This window comes from Vidua chalybeata, chromosome 13, assembly GCF_026979565.1.
Source record: "Vidua chalybeata isolate OUT-0048 chromosome 13, bVidCha1 merged haplotype, whole genome shotgun sequence".
NCBI lineage: Eukaryota > Metazoa > Chordata > Aves > Passeriformes > Viduidae > Vidua > Vidua chalybeata.
In genome coordinates, this window is record NC_071542.1 from 20,282,756 (window position 1) to 20,306,004 (window position 23,249).

The 23,249-nt window shown below is 50.9% G+C and overlaps 1 protein-coding gene across 2 annotated transcripts in view; it reads left to right on the forward strand.

The window, feature by feature from the left end:
• The window catches only part of SPG11 (SPG11 vesicle trafficking associated, spatacsin), a 31,237-nt gene that overhangs the window by 2,877 nt on the left and 5,111 nt on the right, over nt 1–23,249 (forward strand). For both annotated transcript variants that reach the window (XM_053955265.1, XM_053955263.1), the window contains exons 4-33: nt 461–647; nt 1,177–1,314; nt 1,991–2,457; nt 2,678–2,823; nt 3,481–3,613; nt 3,717–3,872; nt 4,324–4,502; nt 4,645–4,821; nt 5,165–5,236; nt 6,078–6,205; nt 6,823–6,995; nt 7,744–7,951; nt 8,433–8,636; nt 9,290–9,396; nt 10,770–10,915; nt 11,029–11,190; nt 11,544–11,610; nt 12,045–12,210; nt 14,234–14,439; nt 15,485–15,593; nt 15,826–15,985; nt 16,705–16,932; nt 17,094–17,294; nt 17,622–17,729; nt 18,180–18,339; nt 18,452–18,666; nt 19,079–19,757; nt 20,558–20,694; nt 21,419–21,617; nt 22,954–23,091. In XM_053955265.1, coding sequence (XP_053811240.1) covers nt 461–647; nt 1,177–1,314; nt 1,991–2,457; nt 2,678–2,823; nt 3,481–3,613; nt 3,717–3,872; nt 4,324–4,502; nt 4,645–4,821; nt 5,165–5,236; nt 6,078–6,205; nt 6,823–6,995; nt 7,744–7,951; nt 8,433–8,636; nt 9,290–9,396; nt 10,770–10,915; nt 11,029–11,190; nt 11,544–11,610; nt 12,045–12,210; nt 14,234–14,439; nt 15,485–15,593; nt 15,826–15,985; nt 16,705–16,932; nt 17,094–17,294; nt 17,622–17,729; nt 18,180–18,339; nt 18,452–18,666; nt 19,079–19,757; nt 20,558–20,694; nt 21,419–21,617; nt 22,954–23,091 — 5,556 coding nt within the window. The remainder of the gene's footprint in view (nt 1–460; nt 648–1,176; nt 1,315–1,990; nt 2,458–2,677; nt 2,824–3,480; nt 3,614–3,716; nt 3,873–4,323; nt 4,503–4,644; nt 4,822–5,164; nt 5,237–6,077; nt 6,206–6,822; nt 6,996–7,743; nt 7,952–8,432; nt 8,637–9,289; nt 9,397–10,769; nt 10,916–11,028; nt 11,191–11,543; nt 11,611–12,044; nt 12,211–14,233; nt 14,440–15,484; nt 15,594–15,825; nt 15,986–16,704; nt 16,933–17,093; nt 17,295–17,621; nt 17,730–18,179; nt 18,340–18,451; nt 18,667–19,078; nt 19,758–20,557; nt 20,695–21,418; nt 21,618–22,953; nt 23,092–23,249) is intronic.

Here is a 23,249-nt window from a genome sequence, read left to right on the forward strand (position 1 = left end):
ATAAAGTCAGGTTGCCTTTCCCTCCTCCTGGAGCCAAAATTCAGCACCTTCCCCTGGTGTGTAACTGTTGCTGTTGGACACGAAATGAGTACACAGAAGATTGGTGAGTTCAGAAGAGAAAAGGAGCCAATTTTATTTCTGACCTCGCAATATTCAGAATTCCAAAAGTGGCAGTGGATTGGAGGGTGAAATTGCCACCTCTCCAACCACACTGGTCAAACCAACAGCCCATCAATTCTCTCCTCCCACAAAGAGGAATGCAAAACAATCATTATTGACATGAACAGTGCGTGAGAACTCCAGTAGAAATATGTAAACATCAGAAAGCATGGAAAACTTTTAAAAGAACTTGAAAACTTCCAAAAGAACGGTAAAAGAAAGCACTTTTAAAAATCAGGGCAACATGTAAGTGCTGTGCTGTTCACTCCAGGCCTGGGCTTTTCCTTGATGCTCTTTGCAGACATATTTGACTGCTCTGACGGTGCCACCCTGGGCAAGGTCAGCGTGGCCCTGGGAGCTGGGCAGGGGCAGGGCCCAGCCCCTGTGTCCCCCCTGGCTGCCCTGGCAGTGTCCCCTGACCTCAGCACGGCCGTGGTGACCAACAGCTGCCAGCGTGCCCTGGCTGTGCAGCTCAACACCTACTTCAGGTACAGCTCCCAGGGCAGGGCTTTGGGCTGCCCTCACCAGGGTGCTGGCAGCTTTTCACTCTGACTCCTGTGCTAGAGCAGAAATTCCCTCTTTGCGGAAAGATTGTCCTTGCATTGCTTGCTCTAATTGATTCTCTGTCTCTTCCACAAAGAGATCTGTGTCTATAACATCTCTTCATTTAAATCTGTCTGTTAACAAGCAGATAAACCTTGCCTTGCCCTTCAGTTTTTGCCAGGAAGGTGAGGTGCTCTCAGTGCCAGGGGTGGGTGGCAGCACCCTTTAGAAGTACTGTGGGGTATGGAATTATCAAACTGTACTGGTACAGCTGGGCTGATTTAGCTTGATAAATTAGGGCCGGGTGGTAATTAAGAGGTGGTGTCCTCCTCTAAGGAAGGAACATCAGGTTCTGATGGCTCACCTGCTGCCCTGAGAGAAAACTGCACCCAGAGCTCCTGGAGGAGTTAAACATGAAAAAAAACATCTTAAATCAGCTGAGCAAGGTGAAATGTCATATTTATTTCTTTACAGACAGTTCCCTGAACATCTGCTCTGTAAGAGAGACCCTGAAAGTCTTCCAGTGCAGCCTGCAGAGGGGCTGGACGAGGATGACCTGGCCAGTTCTGAGCACAGCATGGAGCTGCTCTCGCTGCCTTTCCGCACAGACAGGTACAGGAGGGAAGGGCCTCCTGACACAGGCTGGCCTTTGCCTCCTTTGGATCACTGATAATAAACTGCTGATTTGGTTTTTTTCACTTGTAGCTGTGACAGGTAAAATCAGCCATTCTGCTGTAAATGTTTTGAATTTGGGGTGGACCAAGACAGCTTTAGGTATGGCACTGGAGAGCTTCCAAACAGGAATTGCTGCTTAGGGGTTACCTCTGAGTCTTAGAGTATTGATACCAATAAAGCATGTCAGTTATAACTTGGTGCATAGGTGAGAAAGGCTCAGTTCTGCAGTTAGTTCTGTTCTACGGTTTTTTAATTCATAACTATTTGTTATCAATTAAAAAATAGCAGAACATTTATATATAACTATCTATAACTATAATTTATATATAACTATCTATAACTGTTGTACTATTTTTTAATTGGCACTTCCTGTGAGGAAAAGAAAACCTTTCACTTAAAAATGCTGAACATGGGCGTTGTCAGCTGACCCAGCTGTGGTCACTCAGCTTGGCTGCAGGGAGTATTTAGATGCAAATAAAGAGGCTATGGTAAGGTTAAAATGCAGCGTGCTGGATGGATTTTATGAGCTCTAAGTGTATTTTATTTAACTGAGAAATCTTTACCTTGTTCTTGGGGTAATACCTGGTGTTACAGGTGCCTGTCCCCTCGGCAGGTCCTGGAAGGCACACCTCTCCTCGCTGTGGGACAGAGTGAGGGGAAGGAGGACACCAGGCTCTCCAGATTTGGTGAACGACTTGAATTTGCCTTGGTATCAGTTTTTTACCCATCTGGAAGATCACGATCCTGAAGTTTGTGAGGATCCAGAGAGGATGGTGGCCTTTGTCCCCCGGGCTGTCACGTGGGCGGCTTCCCCAGCACTCCAAAGCCAGGCTGCAGCCCCTGGGGGAGCAGGACAGCAGTGGGCACAAATCCCCGTGGGAGCAGCCCAGGAAATGGTGAAACTGGAGTGCAAGCTGGTGACTGGAGCTAAGGCTGTGTTCGTGGTGCAGGCACAGGACACGGGGCTGTCCCTGGCGCTCTGGGATTTTGAGTCCCAGGACGTGACGTGTTCCCACTTTGGCAGGAGCAGTGTCTATGTGGAGTGCAGTGCAGAGGTGCCACTGTGTCTGCTGCTGACAGGTGAGGGCTCATAAACTGTCCTGAGACAGCTGCTTTAGGGGTTTGTAGTGCTTTACCTGGCTGCTGTTGGGTAACTTCCATGGCATTCCTGCTCGGGGGAAATCCAAACGGAGCCGCTGCAGCTTCGCCTCACTCTTCTGGAAGCAGCAGTGGGTAGAAACGCTGCTGCCCAAAAAGTGGCTGCTCTGTCTTTTAACAGTGGCTTGGTTCTGTCCTTCAGAGCGTGGTCTGTCCCTGGTCCTGTTTGGGGTGACTCAGGAGGAGTTCCTGACCAGGCTGATGATGTTCGGCAGCGCCGGGATGGTGGATTCCGTGTGCCACCTCAATGGCTGGGAGAGGTGCTCCATTCCCATCCACGCCCTCGAGGTGAGGAAAGGCAAATAACAAACTCTGTGGTTCAAGTATTGAATGCAGTTTAGCAATGCCAGTGTGGGTTTAGACACAATTAAAAGCGTGCCTCAGACCTAGGGGCAAAAGGAGGTGGTTTAGTTATTAAATAAACAGTAAAACCCCAAGCAGATGAGGAACCCAAAGGAACAAATAACAGCAGCGAAGTACATGCACATTAATAAAATAAAAGAGAGCAAAGCAGTGCTTAAAATTCCCTCTTAATTGGACCCAAAAGCAATTTCGCCAGTTTCTGCAGCAGTTTTTGTCCCCTTGCAAAATGTTAAATATGAAAAGAAAGGCTTGGAACTAGATTTCTGTGTTTATTGTGCTGTTCTTATAAAATTGCTGTAAGCTTCTTCAGAGTCCTGATTCTCACCGTATGTGCTCCATACTGCTGCAGTAACATTTTGTGTGTGAAGATCCGGGGCAGGGTTGGAGCAGAGCCTGGCAGAGGAGCCTGGCAGGCTCTGTGCAGGTCACCTTGTTGCTGCAGGTGCTGCACACAGAGTTCAAATCCCCTCTGGCTCTCTGCGTGTGTGCTCTGTCACTGGGAATGGAGTAAGAATCCAGCAAGAAGTGCACAGTGTATGGGTGTGAATCCGTGCTTGATTGTTCTGTTTCACATTTATCTAGGCAGGTTTGGAGAATCGCCAGCTGGACACGGTGGACTTGTTTTTAAAAAGCAAAGAAAGTGTTTTCAGTCTGTCTGCAGCCTGCCCTGGGCCTGAGCACCCTGGGGGTGCTGCCTCCCAGTCTTACCTGAGAAGTAAGTGAAGAACCTGCAGCTGCTCAGGGGTTTGTTTCACCCCTCTCTCCCCGTGGCTGAGTGCAGGGTGCAGCTGTGTGAACTGTTTCTGGAACCTTTGCAGATTTGGAGGAGCTCAGGCCGGCTCTAAACTTGCTCTGCTCAGCAATCCAGGACAATGATATGGAGCCTCACAGCAAACACTTCTCTGAGCAGCTCCTGAGCCTCACCCTGACTTTCCTCACCAAGCAGCTGGAGGAAATCTTTGTGCACACAGAGGGTAAGATCACTCCTGCTGGGTCATATCGAGTAATGTGTCATCATTTAAGTAAGAACTGCTAATTCCTTTAATTAGGAGCTTAAATTTGCCTGGGATTAACATAAAAATACTAGAATTAAGTGAGTGGAAGATGTTCATCCCTGTGTTTTAGATTGGACTTGCCTGACTAATAATTGGTGGGATTAATACAAAATTTCAGTTCTCCTTTACTGTCCCTGGGCAGGAAAACCCCTCAGTGAGGGCAGGGAGCTCTGTGGGGCTGTGGCTGTGTCCTGACAGGGTGCTGGCAGTGCTGGGCTGTCACTGCCTGCACAGGGGACAGGGCTGATGTGCTCTTCCCTCTGAGGGGGGTCTGTTTATTCGTCAGCACATTTATTAATTCAGCACTGCTAAACATTAAAATCCTGTCTGTTCATTCCCATTTAACTGATCTCTTGGATGCTTTTGGCAGAACCCGACGAGTTCCTGCAGAAGGCTGCAGATATTTTAACTGATTACATCATTAAACTGAGGAAATTCCTGAGGAGATATCCTCGCCCAGCGATGAGCCCAGGGCACACGGGAGCTGAGCTGGATGAAGACCTGCCTGAGATAGAAGAGAGCCAAGAATGGGAAAAACTGACACCAGAGGTGAAAATGAATGACCCACTTTTTATTACTGTGATGAAGTTTATATAAGGAGACCATTTATGTGGAAATATCTTAAAGCACGGGGGAAGAAAATCAGCATAGGGATGATCCAGGGCAGTTTGTTCCCTGCTTTTCCCTTCAGGAAGTCATTGCTGAGGCCATCCTAAGCAACAAAATTCCAGAGGCCCAGATCTTCTTCCGAAGGCAGCAGCATCCTGCTGAGAGTCTGCAGGAGTTCATCCAGGCAGGTTTGAGCCTGGTCTACGACTGCCTGCTGAAGGGCAGCACCAGGGAGGCCTCAGAGCTGCTGAGGAACATGGTGAGAGGTGTTTGGGGTGCTCACACTGCTCTGGGGCGTGCAGGGCACGGGGGGCTCCTGGGCTGGCTTGGATCCCCAGGAGCAGCTGGGATTCCAGTGGGAATGGGCTGGGTTGAGGGAGCCTGGCTGTGTGCTGCCCGAGGTGCTGAGCAGCAGAGGGAGGGTGGCTCTGCCTGCCCAGACAGGGTTTGGGGACATCGGGGACGTCCCTGTGGGAGCTGGTGCAGGACTGTTCACCAGGGTTGTGTGCTCTGGGAGGAAAGCAGCTGTGTCCAGGCTGTGTGTGTGATCTTTCCAGTGTATTCTGTGGGCACACTTTACAGCGAGTGTCTCCTTGTGCCAGGGCCTGGACGTGAGGCAGGAGCTGCACAAGATCTGCTTCCACACGCCCGACAAGCACGTCAGGGAGCTCCTGGTGAGTGCAGGGCTGAGCCCTGCCTTTGTGCTGAGGGAAATTCTGGGAAATGGGGTCACAGAAAACTTTCAAGGTTTGATAGGAGGCTCACGTAGTGTGTGTTTGTATGCAAACTTCGAGATAAGGAATGCTGACTTAGAGATGTTGTGGAATAGGACAGGCATTGTTGAGAGAGAAATGGAACTAGAAATAAGTTTCAAAGGATGGCCTTACAAATAAGACTAGATACTTCAGAGAAATAGAACTTTGAATGATGCATTGTAGTGGGACCCACAAAGGGTAGTTTTAGAGGATTGGCTTTAAGGCATTTACAGCATGGTGTGGCTAAAGCTGATAGACCAAGAAACTCTTATAATGTAATTAGGAAACAGTTAACTTCTGATTGTGGTGGTGTGAATTATAACATCTGTATTGCCTCACCCTTCTCACGAGACTGAAAATGGAATAAAAGTTTTTAAAACACCTCTCAGCTGCCCCATGTCTGGGCCAGAAAAAAGCCCAACAAGAAACCCCTGACTGAACTGGCCTTGAGAGCAGAGACAGCCAGGGCTTGTACCTGCACCCTCCTGGTGGCATTACTGCAGCATCCCTGTGCCTTTGCATCTGCAGCTAAAGGACAGAGCTGGTGCAATGACATTTATTGCTCTGATCTGGTTCTCTCACACAGCCTGGAGTCCTCTTGTCATTTAAGTGCAATGCCCTCTGCTTCTAGAATTGTTTTCCTACAGCTGGTTATTGCAGGATCATTTACAACTTGAATATATTAAAGATAGATAAAAATTGGGGGCAGTTGGAGGTAATATTTTAACAGGTGGAGGTAACGCTTTCATTTGAATTAAAGGTGAAAGTGTTACAAGAAGAAAATTATTTTTCTGAAAAAGAGAAGAAAATGATTGACTTTGTGCATCAGGTTGAAAGCTTGTACTCAGAATCCTTCCAGGAAAGTGAAGAGACTCAGTCTCTTTCCAGGTAATGTGGGTTATTAATTTTAATTATTAATTAATAGCATTAATAGGGTTTAAAATGTGCTGGATTGCACATTCTGTGGGTTTTACTGCGCTAACAAACACAGTCTTTAATTTCATTACCTTCACACTGGTCTTTGTTTGCAGAGATCAGAGTCAGTGTGGGGACTGGGTAATTTTCTCATTACTGTAGCAGTTGCTGTCATGTTCTCTCATGACAAACTGTTGTGTGAGTCATGCCAAACTATTGTGAGGGTGACAGAGCTCTTCTGCTTCAAACAAAGCGTTTTTAATAATAATATTAGAATTACTACTCAATTATTCGTGTTCAGATGTTCACCCTGGTTTTGATCTCTGACGTCTGCAACGCAGCAAACTAAATAACCTCGAAAATAATTTTACAGTTCAATAATGGTAAAGCCCTTGTGATACTCATAATTTGTTGTGTCAGCTTTGGAAAAACGAGGCAGTTCTTTACTGCTGAACCCTGGGGCTCAGGTCAGCCCCTGTGGCACTGGCACTGGGAGCTCTGCTGAGCCTGGCTCAGGTGCTGTTGGCTGTGCTGGGGCTGCTGAGCCCCCCTGAGCCCCCCCGAGCCCCCCTGAGCCCAGCCCCTTGCAGGTGCAGCAGCTGGAGGAGGGAGCAGGAGCTCTCTGGGCCCCGGGCAGTGCTGGGCTCGCAGCTGGGCTGGGGCAGCCCCGGGGCCCCCCGGCTCACCCTGACCCTCAGCTGGGCTCTCTGCTGGGATCAGCTGCTGCAGGAGATGCTTCTGCTGCCCTGGAGAGCAAGCCAAGGCGAGTACTGTGCCACTGGGGGCTTCAGCTGGGCACTGGGGTCTCTGTGGGAGCGGCGTGGGCACAGCCACAGAGGTCACTGTGTGTGTCACTCCAGCTGGGTGACCGTGGGTTCCACCCTGTTCCATCCTGGGGCCAGGCTCTTCCTGTGGGGAGGGTTTGGACGTAGCTGGAAGGGATTTGCCTCATGTGAATGCCCCCCTCTGCCCCCCTCTGCCACCCTCTGCCATGTGTGAATGCCACCCTCTGCCACCCTCTGCCACCCTCGTGTGAATGCCACCCTCTGCCACATGCTGTCCCACCCCCTGCCCTGGGGAACTGCTTCCAGCTCTGCCAACGTGAGGCTCCAAAAGCTGCAACAATTCCCTTGATCTCACCATCCTATTGGCAGCTGTTCATTAAAAATAGGTACCTGGAGGGATGGGGCACAGGGAATGGCTTCCCACTGCCAGAGGGCAGGGATGGATGGGATATTGGGAACTGGGAATTGTTCCCTGGGAGGGTGGGAGGCCCTGGCACGGGTGCCCAGAGCAGCTGGGCTGCCCCTGGATCCCTGGCAGTGCCCAAGGCCAGGCTGGACAGGGCTTGGAGCCACCTGGGACAGTGAAGATGTCCCTGCCCAAGGAACTGGATGCTCTTTAAGGTCCCAGCCCAAACCATTCCACAATTCTGTGTAAGAAAATACCAGTATTTCCCTCAGAAGTGTCTGTGTGTGCTGGTTTCATCCATTTGCCTTTTTGAAACGCAGAACTCAAGACCTGCAGTCCTGAGGTGCTCTGGATGCACCTGACAGCCCAGCATGACTGGCTGAGTATTTGTTCCTGGATTGAGGAGTCAGAGCCCAGCCAGGCTCCCTGTGGCCCAGCTGCCTGGCCCCCCCTGAGCCCTGACATCGTTGACAGGAGCACTCTGTGCAGCCCCTACATGAGACAGGACATCCTCAACAAGCTGGCCAGGTAGGGCCCCCCGAGGCTTCACACTCTCTCCTTCCTGTGTGAAACCAAAATCAGACACAAAATCCTTGATACATATTAGTTTTTATCCTGCTCTTTTTGGAAACAGCACGAATCCGTTGATAAATGTGATTTTAGTCTCCCACTTTTGGTTACCTGAAAACAGTAAGAGCCATGAGAGCAGGAGCACTCCTCCCTCAGCCCTTGGGTGTTTCCCTGGGGTTATATTCCTGCTGCCCACTTCAGTGCAAGGGAGGAGATGCTGAGCATTTCACTGCTCACAGCTCGCTCTGGGCAGTGACCTGCAGTAACCACAGCGCTGTTGGGGCACAGGCAGATGGATTTTGGCACGCTGTGTTTGCCTCAGTAGGGAATTCATCCCTGAGAGGGAAGGATCTGCTCTAATTCTGAGCTGGAAACACCCACCAGAACTTGTCAGAGAGCTGTGTGATCAGAGTCTGTGCTTTTTTTTTTTTTCTGGCAGAAAGGGAATTTTTGTCCAGTCTGAGCTGGAAGATTTTGAGCTGCTGCTCCAGAGGTTGTCGTGCCTGGGGGGAGTCCTGCAGAATCCTCACCCTGTTCCAAAATACAACACTGCCAGTGGCCTGGACTTCCATGCTCAGTTTGTCCTGCACTGCCTGGAGCACAGCCTGCAGTACCTGCTGTACACTTACCTGGACTATTACAGGTAGGATTGCTTCCCATCCCTCAAACCCCACGAGGGGTCCCAGATTTAAAGAAGGAAACACAATTTGAACAGTTGGTGGGGAGAAACTCTGGGATAGTGTGTGAGATTTTAAGCTGTATTTTGAAGCTTTATTCAGACTGTCTAAATATTAATTTGTGTGTCAGTCATGAGAGGAAACAATTACAGCTGTAATTAGTATAATGCTGTAAGCAATACAATGTTTAGCAATACAATCCTAAACGAGCCAAGACAAGTTGTTCTTCAGAAACTCGGAATGTACAGAATTCAGAAACTCTCTTGAGCAGTGAGTTGACTCCTGATATGTTCACAGATAAGGAAATTGCTGGTTTCCACCTAATCTAGGGTTAGTTGGGGTTTGAAGGTGGAACCAGTATTAGCTATTGGAGCTATATGAATACTTCCCACTTAATGGATACTTGGCAATTAAAATTTCTGGGCTCTAACTCCAGTGTAACACTGGAATTAGCAGAGATGTAGGAGGGGAGCAGAAAAAGTCAGTACATCATTTTCTGGTTGTTTGTCTAACCACTTGTATTTGGCTTAACACCCATGAGATGCTCCAGTGTTTAATGCTGTGTTCCATCAGTGGTAACCAATGCTGCATTTTCACTCTGCTGCTCATTTATTTCCAGTTTAACCCCTTCAAACTGCCCTGTCCTGGATAACAAGGAGCTGCAGGAAGCCCATCCCTGGTTTGAGTTCCTGGTGCAGTGCCGAGGGGTTGCCAGCAATCCCCGAGGTAGGAATCACTGCAGAGGGGTTTGGTGTTCCTGCCCTAGCCCAGGGCTGGGCACAGCTGGATTAAACCTCTGCTCTGCTGCAAAAAACCCCTGTCCATCACTTCCTCATCTCTGAAATCTGGATTGTAATTCCTGCTTGAACTGTGCTTAAAGATCTGGAGGCTGCACAGAAGTGAGAATCACTCTGTGCATAATCATCCTCACCTCCAGCTCAGTTACATTCCCAACAGGTTCAGCAGAAGGAGAATTCATAAGAAAACACACATCCCATTAAAATTAAACCTTCCTCTAGTCTGGTGCATTTTGATTTCTCTGCCCTTGGATTGTGTGTTTGCTTTACTGAAAGCCAGTAGAATTTGTGCCCCTAACTCACTGCACTTTTAAACATTTCATCTTCTGCAGAGTCACACATCAGCAAAAGACAAAACTGATCCCAAGTGAGGCTTTTTTTTAGAAAGCATGGTCAGTGTAGGATAAAGAATTGAACCACTCCAGTGCTAAACTAAGTGTGGGGCTCAGCCCCAGTCCATCTGTGTGGGCAAAGCTTGGTAAACCTTAGCTCATCTTCCCTGTGTTTATAGGCAAAGTGAGGGAAACTGTGAGTTCTTGGGCCCCAAGTTGGGCAACTCCCTGGGGGCTCCCCTGGCAGGGGAGACCCTCCTGGAGCAGTTCTGTGTCAGGAACGAGAGGCACACTGGACTTTTTCAGTCTTCAGCTTCTGTTTGTTGTTATCTTATCAAAACTTCAGCACTGTCTGCACCAGACTGTGCGTGCAGGAATAACAGCACAAAAGTGGCCAACAATCTCGTGTTAGAAGGTCTTTTGAGTCTAATCAAAAACTAAACTACCCAGTTAAGAAGTGACACCTAAATTATTTCCCTTTCTAACCCAATAACTGACCCCTAAAATCCCTCAATGTGGATTTTTCTGCCCAGTTACAAGACACCACCCAAACCCAAGGAGAAAGAGGAAGAAGAAAGGAGCTCCAGACAACACCCTGCACCCTCCATCTTGTACCCATCTATAACATACTAAAATCCTAAAACCTAAATTTCTCACCCATGTGACACACTACACTACTCTCTGCAATCCCTACAATCTATTTCACACTTTTGTGGTCTCTGGTTTACCTTGAGGCTTTGGAAGTTTTCTCCATGAATGAGGGTCAGAGTCAGTGCTCCCCTGGGGGTCAGGGCACCCCAGAGCAGACAGAGAAATATTCCCAGTGCCCTGGGTTTCCACAGGAAACCAGTATGGACAACAAAAGTAGAAAATCCAGCATTTTTCACAGTCAGAGGACAGCTGTAATGTGTGATTGATGGTTTAATGTTGGTTTTACCTGGAATTAAATGTCATTTTTTTTCCTTTTAAGATCCCAAGATGATTTTCCAGGCGAGTCTGGCCAACGCTCAGATGCTGATTCCCAGCAGCCAGGGGGGTGTGAGCAGCATCCTGCTGGAGGGCAGGACCCTGCTGGCCCTGGCCACCACGGTCTATGGGCCTGGGGGCATCGACCAGGTACTGCCTGATTCCCCCTGCTCCCTCCTGGTCCCCCTGTCCTGCTGCACTCATGGCTGTGATAGAAAACCATGCAGTTTCCTCCTCGTTAATTTTGCTTGCTTGCAATGTAGGTCCTTCAGAACGAAGATACAGAAAAACCTCTAAAGAAAGTTGATCCTCAGCTGTTAAAAATGGCCTTGACCCCTTACCCCAAGCTCAAGGCTGCTCTCTTTCCCTCCTGCAATGCTCATGGAATTTTGCCTCCTGACATCTCTCTCTACCACCTTCTGCAGGTACAGAGTGCTTTTGGCAGGGCACGAGGGCAGAGCAGATTTTTTTGCAGCTAAAGCTGGGGGTGGGGGCCAGGGGTTGTTTCTTTGGGATCCTTGGTGTGGAGCTGAAGCTCACAGCTTCATCCTGAGCTGCTTTTTCAAGTGGTCTCTGCACCCTGTGAGTCTGCAGTGCTGCAATGTCAGGGAGGGATGTTCTCACAGTGTTCAGTGGGCAAGACATTGAACATTGCAGAAATTGCAAAATTTAAATTTTAAAATGTTTGCAACTGTAAGAGGATCAGAAATTGAGAGTTACAGGACAGTGACGTGAAATTCTTAAGCTGCCTCAATTTATTTTGTTTCTGATCTTTCAGTCATTAATGCCCTTTGACCCCAGGAAATTATTTGGCTGGCAGTCAACAAACACTCTTGCTGTGTCAGGTATGTCCCTTGCCAAGGTTAACATGCTTTACTAGCCTGAGCACCTAAAATAAATTACTTTCCAGGGGAATTATTTGGCAGATAAATTTACTCAAAAAGCAAGAAAAATAGTGTAATTTACTAAAATTCTGCTTTGAGCTAGAATTCTAGGTTTTCACGTTATGCTCTTCCCAGGCAGAACTTTTGCTAAATCCAGAAAATTCTCTAAATATAAGATAGAAAACCAGTGTTTTCTTTTACAAGCAAGCTGAGGCGGGGCAGAGCTCTGCTTTTCCAGCGAGGACTGGGATTTCAGGGTGGTTTTGGGCAGTGCCAAGATGTGAGTTAGAGCCCGAGGAGCGCCTTTGGCTCTCCCCTGGGGTGCTGCAGCTCAGCCCTGAATTGGGCGCTGTCAGTTCAGCGTGTCCCTGACAGTGCTGCTCTGTTGTTCCCAGATGCCTGGAGCGAGCTGCCCCACTTCTCCAGCCCCCAGCTGGTGAGCAGGCACGCCGTGCTGGAGAGCTTGGATTTCCTCTTCTACCTGCGGCACGGCCGGCCCGCCTTCGCCTTCGGCACCTTCCTGGGGCAGCAGCTGGCCCGGAGCAGAGCCCCCAGGCAGCTGTGAGTGTCCCCAGCAGGGAGAGCATCCCTCCTCCCCAGCAGCACAGAGTGCTGGGCACTGCCACTGCGGGTGTCCTAGGGGCTGGAAACCAGGTATCACCTCAGAGGAGGCGAGCTTTGCTTGGAGTCGCCTCAATAAAATCTGCACAAGGGAAGTTGGGAGAATATTCCAGTCAGATCAAACGTGGGTGGGCTCTTCTTTTAGGAGCCTGAGCCCCTAGGTGACTCTGTAGGAAAACGATGCCCCTTTTCTGTGACAATTCCTAATGGTGACACTTCTTTAGTTTAATTGGTAAGGCAAAAAATGCGCTGGAGGTTGATGGAATTAAATGTTCTGGCTGAAGCTTCAAAATCAGGTGCTCAGAAGGGTGCAGCCGAGTGACACATCTTGCTTGAATATGTGAAATTTGCTGTTTAGTGTGGGAATTAGAACAAATCACTTTGTTTCTGGAATGTCTGCTTTGTGTATTAGTCACTGTTTTTCTCACACAGATCAGTTTCTCTTGTGCAAACAGGTAAAACTGGGGCAAAAAGGGAAACATGCATTAATGTGGAGTGAAGTCACAGTTTAACAGTCAGTCAGGGTTATTTCAGTGACTGCTGTGGAAAACCTCTTTGGGTACATTTTTCTCTTAGCACCATCTGCAGGTCAGACTCAGGTTCCTGGTGCTGCAGTGGACTGTGAATTCTGCAAAGGCTTTTCTGCCCTCAGCTGCTGAGGGGCTGTTCTGTTAATTGTAATTAACAAAATGACACCAGTTCCATCCTAAAAAAGGTTGACCCTGACTCAGGGAAGAAATGATGATGTCTGGTTCCAGATCAGAAGGCTGACAGATAGATAGATAGATAGATTTTTAATAAAGCTATCTATCTAGCTATCTGTCTATCTTTATGTATTTATATAGTATATATACACTATATTATCCTATATTACATTTATTTATTTGTTACATTAATTTATTTAACTATTTAAAGAGAGAATATCTTATCTTCCATACATACTTCTTACTTACTTAACTATTAACTCTCAAACTTGTGACTTCTCTGCTGAGAGTCCAAGACACAGCTGGATCTGATTGCTCATTGAACCTAAATAACTTTCCCTAGAATCTAATTAAGTAATCACTTCAGGTAAACAATCTCTATACTAAATTCTACATGGGGAAAACAAAGGAGCGGAGATAAAGATTGTTTTCTCTTCTTCTCTCTGTGCTTCTCCTGAGAGACAGAATTCTGTCTCTCTGTCCAGAGAGTGTGGATGCCACACAATTCCACTGCCTTTAGTTTTTAATGAACGTATTAAATTGCAAACTCTGCTTCTCACATGCGAGCCTTCATTCTCACACCCACGTTTTCTACAAACACGAAACTTTTGGCTCCTAATTGCCTTGGGTGCTGATGACCCAGAGCTCAGCAAACCTGCAGGTGCCTGCGAGCAGGTCTGAGGGCTTCCCTGGCAAGGGGAGGCTGAGCACCGAGCTGGGTGTTCTGGTTTGAAAGCAAAACCAGTGAGAGACTCCAAGTCAGAAATACGATTTATTGGCAAAAGGGAAAACCAAAGACAAACATACACACAATGATACAAAAGGAAGACCACTGGCAAAGTCAGAATACAACCTGACACCCCTTTGGCCAGCGTGCTGGTAGCAGTCCAAATTGGAGTGGCTGCAGTCCTCCTGGAGTGGCAGATGTGGTTGCTGTGTCTTCTTGGAAACCTGTGGAAAGGCTGCCTCTCTGTCTAGAAATCCCTGGATTTATCCAGGTGGGAATGCCTAGCTTCTCCCCCTGGGCGGAGCATCTCACAATGGGCTGATGTTATTTTGAGTCACAAGGTGTGTTCTTATTCACCTGTTAAACAGAGCTGGCTCCTGGAGAGTGTTATCTCTGACATTGATGGGCCATTAACAGGAGATGAGGAAAACTGTCCAGATGCAACTGCTGCTGGGATGGTGATAGGAAACATCTTGGTGCTCAGTCTTGGACACTGGGAGAGGCTGAAGGCGCCGTGTGTCGCTCGTTGCAGGATCCAGCAGGCAGCACGGGAGGCCCGGGATTTGGCTCTGTGCTCCTTCCACGTGCCCTCGGTGGCTGCAGCCTGCGTGTGCTTCCTGGAGCTGCTGGGGCAGGACAGCCTGGGGCTGCGCGTGGGGCTGAGAGCTGCCAGCCTCATCTCCAGCCGCAGCAGCAGGAGGGAGGCCTCTCCTCACAGCCCATCCAGGGACTCCCTGGGTAAGGATCCCCTCGTCTGCCTCGGAATAGGTGCTCTGGGGGGAAGGGAAGCAGGGAGGGATGCAGAGGTGCTGCCTGGGGGCTCTGCAGTGCGGTAAAAGCGTGGGAGAATGTTCTGGTTTGAAAGCCAAACCAGTGAGAGACTCCAAGTCAGAAATACGATTTATTGGCAAAAGGGAAAACAAAAGACAGAAATACACACAATGATACAAAAGGAAGACCACTGGCAAAGTCAGGATACAACCTGACACCCCTTTGGCCAGCGTGCTGGTAGCAGTCCAAATTGGAGTGGCTGCAGTCCTCTTGGAGTGGCAGATGTGGTTGCTGTGTCTTCTTGGAGACCTGTGGAAAGGCTGCCTTTCTGTCTAGAAATCCCTGGATTTATCCAGGTGGGAATGCCTAGCTTCTCCCCCTGGGCGGAGCATCTCACAATGGGCTGATGTTATTTTGAGTCACAAGGTGTGTTCTCAATCACCTGTTAAACAGAACTGGCTCCTGGAGAGTGTTATCTCTGACATTGATGGGCCATTAACAGGAGATGAGGAAAACTGTCCAGATGCAACTGCTGCTGGGATGGTGATAGGAAACATCTTGGTGCTCAGTCTTGGACAGAGAACTTTGTTGTTCTTTTGTTACTGTGGGTTTTTTTTTTGGTTTTTTTTTTTTACTAATTTTGAAAGGTGCGTTTTGATCCTGTAGTGTCAAATAAGGCAGGGAGACTGATACAGCCTCTATCAGGGTCTAACAGACACTGTCCAGCCTGAGACTGATACTGGTGAGGTTCAGTTGTAATAACATTACAGAGAGTTAAACCAAGTCCGTTGCCAAATCTGCTTTCTCTGTCCTGTCATATGCCTGCAGGGAGATCAGGTGTTCAAAGCTGTAGGGAAATGAAATTTATCCTAGAAATAACTTCAGAAAGTTGAGTTTCTAACTCCAGGGCCACAGGTGTCTGCTTTCCCAGCTTAGGAGGATACTGGTACTCCTGAAAATGCTGCCCTGGCTCTGATGCAAATATCACCTCAGAATGTGTTCTTTTAAACAGTTGAGAAGTTAACAAAGTTGGCTGATGGTGAAAAAGAGGCAGCAGCAGCAGTTCTGACCTCCTTGGAAGAGGCCTTCTGGGATGGCATTGAGCAGCAAGGAATAAAGAGGTGAGAGCAGCCTGCTTTGAGGGGTTACCTGGGAGAGGGAGGCTGAGCACTGCCTCCTGTTACCTGTGTGTCAGGTAACGCCAGAGGGGCAGGGCAGGACAGTGACCTGGCTGCAGTGACCCCTGGCATGCCCTGTTGCTGTCTGCAGGCAGTCTCAGGCTCGCCTCAGACCTGAGCATCTGCTGCAGGTACTGCAGCTCTTTGCACCTGCAGCTCTCTGAATTCCGTGCAGGACGTCCAGTGACTCCAGAAGGCAGTGGTCCTTGGTCGTGCAGTTCTGCAAGCTCCATAACCTGGAGCTGAGCACGTCCTTCCTGAGGGAATGTGCCAGATCCAACGAGTGGCTGCAGTTCCTCATGCAGAGCCAGCTCCACGGCCACCAGCCAGCCCAGGTGAGCTGCCTGTGCATTGAACTGGGTCTTGGAGCAAGACCATGTCCCAGTGTGCAGACAGCAGGAGCCTCACCAGTTCCTGGGCTTTGGTTCTCTGGGGATGTCCATACCCTGGCACTGTGGTAGCCCTTCCCTTGCAGCCACACTTGTAAATTTAATTTAAACTCAAGTAGTTACTGGTTTTTTTTTAATTGGAGAGTTGCCAGATGTTCAGTGTAAGTTATATAATATTTTCTTTCAAAACTCAAATTGATTTCTTTGGCAAAGAAACTTCTGAGAATCCAAATTTTCCACCTTTTGGTTTTGAACGTGATTTAAAAATGAATAAAATACTCCAATAAAAGCAATTGGGGAAAGTCATATGAGGAACCTAAGTGGGAGATTCCAGGTAAGATGGTGCTTAGCAGGCCTAGGATTTTAACTTGGATCTCCTTGTTGGTTTGAAGAATCTATAACTCCACAAAAACACCCAAGCAGACCCTTTTCATGCTCTGTTGCTGCACTACAAGAGAGAACAGAACTGAGGCTCCCTAGGAGACATTTGAGCTTTGTGAAAAAGGATGAGCTTTCATTAGAGTAATTCACACCTACAGAACCCTTTTCCCTCTCTGGGTCTCCGAAGTTGCTCTAAAGACAGAATTTGGAGAGTGTTTTGTGTCGGTGTGTTCAGTGCTTCCATCCTCCTGCCCTCAGCAGGTTTTGGTGCTGTTTCCCCACAGGTCATTCCCCTGCTGCAGGATTTCCCCGCCGTGGTCCGGGATCACCTGGAGCTGGCCCTGGGGAAGTTGCTGGGTGCTGAGGCAGGTGCAGCTGGCAGGGCCCGAGCGGGGAGCCTGTTCCAGGTGCTGCTGCAGTGCCAGGAGCAGCCCAGCCCCTGCTGCTACCTGCTGGCTGAGGGGCTCAGGGCACACGCCCCCATCCTCAGCGTGCTGGCAGCCTGCTGCCCCGTGAGTCTGAGTTCCTGCTGCTTGGGGAGTGATGCTGGCAGCTGCTGGCTGTGTCACAGCTGCTCTGCACTGCCATCCCACTGCTGCTGCCTTTCTCTGGTGGCTCTGCACCCCCTTCCCCTGGGAGGTGAGGTGTAAGCCCGTCCTTCTGGCATTCCCAGGATGCCAACCCCGTCTCCTGCCTCTGTGTTTGGATCATCACTTCTGTGGATGGTGCCACCAGGGCTGAGGCCACTGCCCACACCCAGGGCTGGGCAGAGAGCCCCCAGTGGGACCTGCAGGACCTTGCTGTCATCTGGAAAGTCTTCTTGAGGAAGCAGAAGAGTAAAACACTGCTGAATGGCTTCCAGCTCTTTTTAAAGGTATTGGGAGTGTGGTTTCAGGGGTATATTTCATGTGTTTCACCCTTCTGGGCCTGTAAATCCCCCTCTGTCCTGCTTTGTGCCAAGGATAACCTGGTTATCCATGGAAATTCCCAGTCAAATTGGAAGTTGTTCCAATTATCACAGATTTTTAGGTCCTACATCAACCTTGCATGTGACTTTAATAAATTAAAGCTTCATTGTTCTGCTGCTGAGGGAGACAAACTCTACATTTATTGAATGAAATAATAGATGATTTTTTAAAGTAGAATTTATTTATTGAGGTACTTTTGGGAATTTATTGCCATCTGGTTTTGTGTCTTAAAGGACTCCCCTTTGCTGCACATCCTGGAGATGTATGAGCTGTGCATGAACTGTAAAAAGTACAACGAAGCTAAAACCAAACTGGACACGTTTCAGGAAAGCCTCACAAACGTAAGGAAATCAATTCTCTCTAACTGTCATTGCTGGGATTGGGCAGCTGGGCCAAGAGGAGCAGTGTGTGAAAACTGTCTCTCAGTGCAGCTGTTTTAACCCTTTCCATCCTGGTCCCTGGTTCCCTGGACATGCTAACTGACATTCCCTGTCATTAATGCTTTTCCTTCCTGGACGCTGGGCTCAGGCAGCTCAGTTCCCTTCCCCAGCAGTGACAGGGCTGCTTGTGTAACAGTTCATTCACCTGGCCCTCGCTGGTCCTGCTCAGCTCTCTCACCTGCCTCTGGCTCTCACCTGGTGCTCGCCTGCTGTGGAATGTCCCAGCTCCTGCTCGGGGCTGCCTGTCCCTGTCCCTGAGGAGGGGCACAGCTGCTGCACCTTCCATTCCCACTGCCAGCCCAATGCCCAGGAAGGGGGACCCCCTGATCCTTAACCCCTGGTTTGCCACAGCTGGGGGCTGCAGGGGGAGCAGCCCCCGCGGTGCCGCTGCCGTGGCTGCGCTCGCAGGCGCTGTTCCTCCTGGAGCTGATGCTGCAGCAGTGCCGCACGGACTACGAGCTGGGCAAGCTCCTGCAGCTCCTTGCTGCAGCAGAGAACCTCCTGCTGGACGGTGAGGACAGCCCGAATCCCGGCCCTCTGGCAGGGCTGACTCCTGGGGGAAGCCCAGCCTTCGCCGGGCTTCAGCCCCAGCGCTCCTGAGCTCTTTGTTCTCTTTGACCCAGGCCCCCACCTGAAGAGGCTCTGTGCCCTCAGTGAGGCCCTGAGGGACTCCTCCATCTCCATCAGCCGCTCCATCCTCACCTCCTGCAGCCTGGAGGCGTTCCAGGGGGAGTGCAGCTCCATTCTGGAGCAGCTGCAGGAGAGAGGGATGTTCAGCCTGGCTCGGGAGGTGGCAGCCCTGGCCGAGCTGCCCGTGGACAGCGTGGTCACACACGAGGTACAGTGCAGTTAGTGACAGCCACCTCTTCTTCCTGCTGCTGCCAGGACTGAGGAGGCAGCTTCCCAGCCTTCCTGAAACATTAGATTTTTGTTAAGTAATTTTTTATTTTAAATGCAAGCGCACCGAACACACTGGCTGTAAGTGCTGAACTGCAGGGCACAACTGTCCTCATTCTCTTCCTGTTTTTATTTGTATGCAGTTTTATTTGGGGAGAAAAATAGATGGGTTTGCCCATCAGGGGGTGGAACGAGATGATCTTTTAGGTCCTTTCCAACCCAAACCAGTTCTGTGGCTTGTTGCATATTGTGGCACTTCCCTAAATCCAGCGTTTCAGTGCTGGCCATCCTGTGTGAGCTGGAGTTTTCTTTCTTGGAAACATAACTGTGATAAACCTCTGTGGATTTGACAGGTTCTGAGGGATCTACATCATTTAAGAGACGCTGGGCAGTGGCATCAACCCCAGACAAGAGCTGAGTTCTGGAAGAAGTGCAACGACACCTTCAGTAAACATTGCGTCTGCAGCCGAGCCGCCGCGAGCTTCTTCCTCCAGCAGGCCGACAACGCGCGGGAGTCCTCGGGGCAGGAGAAGACGGCCAGCGTCCTGGAGAAGCAGCTGCTGCTCACCCTGGCCGGGCACTGGCTGGCCAAGGAGCCCGGGGTGGCCGTGCAGGAGCTGGAGGAGCTGGAGAAGCAGATCTGGCTGTGCCGCGTCGCCGAGCGGGCGCTGCGGGCCGAGGGCTCGGCGCCGTGCCCCGGGGCGCTGTCCTTTGCCAGCCTGGCACAGCACTTCTCCTTCGCCCGGCTGCCGGCCCTGAAGGCGGCCGGGCACCGCGGGCTGCGGGCCCCGGCCCGCGGGGAGCCCCGGCCGGCGCTGGGAGCCGCGGAGCGGGCGGCGCTGGCCGAGCTGCTGGGAGCCCTGCTGGACCAGGGCGGCGTGCACGAGGCCGCCCGCGTGTGCCGCTACTTCCAGCTGCGGCACGGGGACGTGTCCCTGGTGCTGCACTGCCGGGCCCTGGCCCTGGGCGAGGCCGGGCTGGAGCAGCTGCAGCCCGAGCTGCGGGCCCTGCTGACCGGCGCAGCCCCCGGCAGTGAGTGACTCCTGACCCCCGCCTTGCTCTGCCTCTCCCCTCCCTGGGCAGCTCCCCAAAGCTCTGCAGGAGCTCAGCTCCTCCTGCCTTTGTCTCCCTGGTGCACAAGTGCCCTTGTGAAAGGAGCCCGTGGCCTCGCCGCGCACGGCGCCCTGTGTGCTCCGGCGGGGTTCTGTGAGCGCTTTCCTGAACTACATCCTGAACCTTTCCTCTGCCACAGCTCTCACTTCTGGCCCAGTGAGCAGCACTGCGCTTCGTCCCTGTTCCTGCTTTTAGAAAACACCCCTCTAATTATTTTTTTTTTTTTTTTTTTTCTGTAGCTGAAGCAAGGAAATGCCTTAATGAATGCATTTTTCTGACTCCTTTGTGCATTATGAAGGGTTTGGTGCTTCTTGCTTAGTAGCAAGGCTAAGGCTGAGAATGTTTATCTGTAAAGTTCTCTGCATGTCTGTGAAGTCTGAGTGAGCAAGTTTCAGCTGGAACATCCCTTTCTAATACTGATGTGTGAAGCTGAATAGACACAGAAGAGCATAAATGAATCCTAACCCATCAGGAAGGCTGCAGAACCCTTCTTATGCTTAGAAATTTTATATCTGAGGTATTACCGAGGATATTTGTGTTCTGCTACATTGTTTGGACCCTGAAACAAATGCAATATTTAAAAATCACAGGTGCCAAGAGCTCAGTTTCCAAAGGCTGAGGAAGTGTTATGGAATTGCTGCAGGTTTTGGGAGCCTTGCCCAGGTGTAAGGGAGGTTTCTGCCTTTATGAGATAGGAATTGATGGTTTTTTGTTCCCAGCATCCAGCCTGGAGGACTGGACCCCTCTGGGGTGTGAGGATGATGCCGTGGTGGCGGCGCTGAAGGCCCTGGCAGAGGCATGTGTCCATGGCAGGGGCTACTGCAGGCAGGTCCTGTGCCTCTACGAGCTCTCCAAGGTAAGCCCAGGGGCCAGGGCAGCCCTGCTGGGGCTGGGGAGGGCAGGGTCAGGTGCCCACAAGGAGCTGCAGAGGGTGGAATTCCAATCCTTTGTGTGGGAAAAGGCCAGAGGCTTCCTGGGCATGAGGTGCTGAGATGAGCTTGAGCACAGCCGTGCACTTCCAGCTCCAGGTTGGGCAGTCCCACCCTCCCAGTCTGCTCTCCTCAATTCCTTTTTTGCCCTTTTTGGGCCTGAAGCTGCAGCATTGTCCTTGGCTCTGGGCTGGAAAAGGATTGTTCTGTGTGCCTGAGCTGTGAGGAGAACTTGCTAAAACTTTATATGGAGCTCAGAGTTATAAACTAATGCAGTACAGAGTCTGGAAAATGTGAAAGCATCACCTGGGGTTAAGGGGAGGTCCATGGGTGGGGATGCTCTGACTGAGGTTTTGGGTGTTCCCAGAGGACCTGAGCTGCTCCTCTGGGGAGATCCATGGGTGGGGATGCTCTGGGGTTTTGGGTGCTCCCACAGGACCTGAGCTGCTCCTCTGGGATGGTCCATGGGTCAGGGATGCTCTGACTGAGGTTTTGGGTGTTCCCAGAGGACCTGAGCTGCTCCTCTGGGGAGATCCATGGGTCAGGGATGCTCTGACTGGGGTTTTGGCTGCTCCCACAGGAACTCAGCTGCTCCTCTGGGGAGATCCATGGGTGGGGATGCTCTGACTGGGGTTTTGGCTGCTCCCACAGGAACTCAGCTGCTCCTTCGGGGAGGTGTCGGCGCGGGAGCCGCGGGAGGTGCTGGGGGCCATCCTGGCGCGCCGGGGGCCGGAGCGCGGCCGCAGGGCCCAGGCCTTCATCGCCTGCCAGGGGCTGCCCCCGGCCACCGTGGCCCCACTGCTGGCACAGCAGATCACCCAGGAGCTGCTGGCCTCGGCCCAGGGCAAAGGTGGGCACAGGGACACAGCTGGGCTGTGCAGGGGACACAGGGACACAGCTGGGCTGTGCAGGGGACACAGGGTGCACACCTGGGATGTGCAGGGGACACAGGGACACAGCTGGGCTGTGCTGGGGGCACCGGGCACAGGGACACAGCTGGGCTGTGCTGGGGGCACAGGGACACAGCTGGGCTGTGCAGGGGGCACAGGGACACACCTGGGCTGTGCAGGGGTTTGGGCTGTGCACAGGGACACACCTGGGCTGTGCTGGGGGCACAGGGACACAGCTGGGCTGTGCAGGGGACACAGGGACACACCTGGGCTGTGCAGGGGACACAGGGACACAGCTGGGCTGTGCTGCAGTTTGGGCTGTGCACAGGGACACACCTGGGCTGTGCACAGGGACACACCTGGGCTGTGCTGGGGGCACAGGGACACACCTGGGCTGTGCTGGGGTTTGGGCTGTGCACAGGGACACACCTGGGCTGTGCTGGGGGCACAGGGACACACCTGGGCTGTGCAGGGGACACAGGGTGCACACCTGGGCTGTGCTGGGGGCACAGGGACACAGCTGGGCTGTGCTGGGGGCACAGGGACACACCTGGGCTGTGCAGGGGACACAGGGACACAGCTGGGCTGTGCTGCGGTTTGGGCTGTGCACAGGGACACACCTGGGCTGTGCTGGGGGCACAGGGAACAGGGAGCACACCTGGGCTGTGCTCCTGTCTTTGGGCTGTGCACAGGGAACAGGGGACAGGCCAGGTTTGGTCCCTGGGGGGATTTGTGTGTCCCAAAGCAGCCCCTGCACTCAGTCCCTGAGGGCTCAGCACAGCCAGGGGTGTCTGGGCAGCTCTGCTCTGTGAGCCTTGTCTGCTGTATTTCAAGTTCTATACAGATGTTCATTTCTAGTTATTCCTGTGTCCAGCGTGGTGTTGCAGTAGTTAAGGATGTATTTTTATGGACACCAATTTAATATTTATTTTAAAAAAGGGTTTTTAACCTTGGTCTTTGCTGCCCCACATCATCTGGCTTGGGAATATCATGTGCATTTCCCTGTCTAAAGCATGACAAAGGTTCTCCCCTTTCTTTTTCCCTTTGGGGAAGTAAGGGGCAGCTCTATGGTTGTCCAGTAGGATTTTGTTGGGTTGAACTGGGAAAAAAAGTATTTTCTGGTTGTTAAATTTAAGCAATAACACCCAAAGTGTCATTAGGATTGTAGTCCCAAGTCCTCAGTCAGTCTGGATGACGTCAGATTGGTTTGTTTGGGGTTTGTTAATTAATGATAAAAAACAGGAGCTCTCTCCTGCACAATCAGCAGTGGTGACAGGATTCTCTCTCTGGCCACAGGGCAGAAGCAGGTTTGGAACCCTGCAGTGGAGAGCCAGGAGCTCCTGCAGCTGGCCAAGCTGTGCCAGGATCACACCTTGGTTGGGATGAAGTTGCTGGATAAAATCTCCTCTGTCCCCCGTGGGGAGCTGTCGTGCAGTGAGTAAATGGCAAATCCTGCCTGGTGTAACCTGTGTGTAACTAACGTGGTGGTGTTGGCTTGAACTCACAGCTCAAAGGGGAGGCTCTACTGCTGATCTCAAATTTGATATTCAATTAGTAGGGCTGAGGATGTGCACAGTAGATAAGGGTGTTGC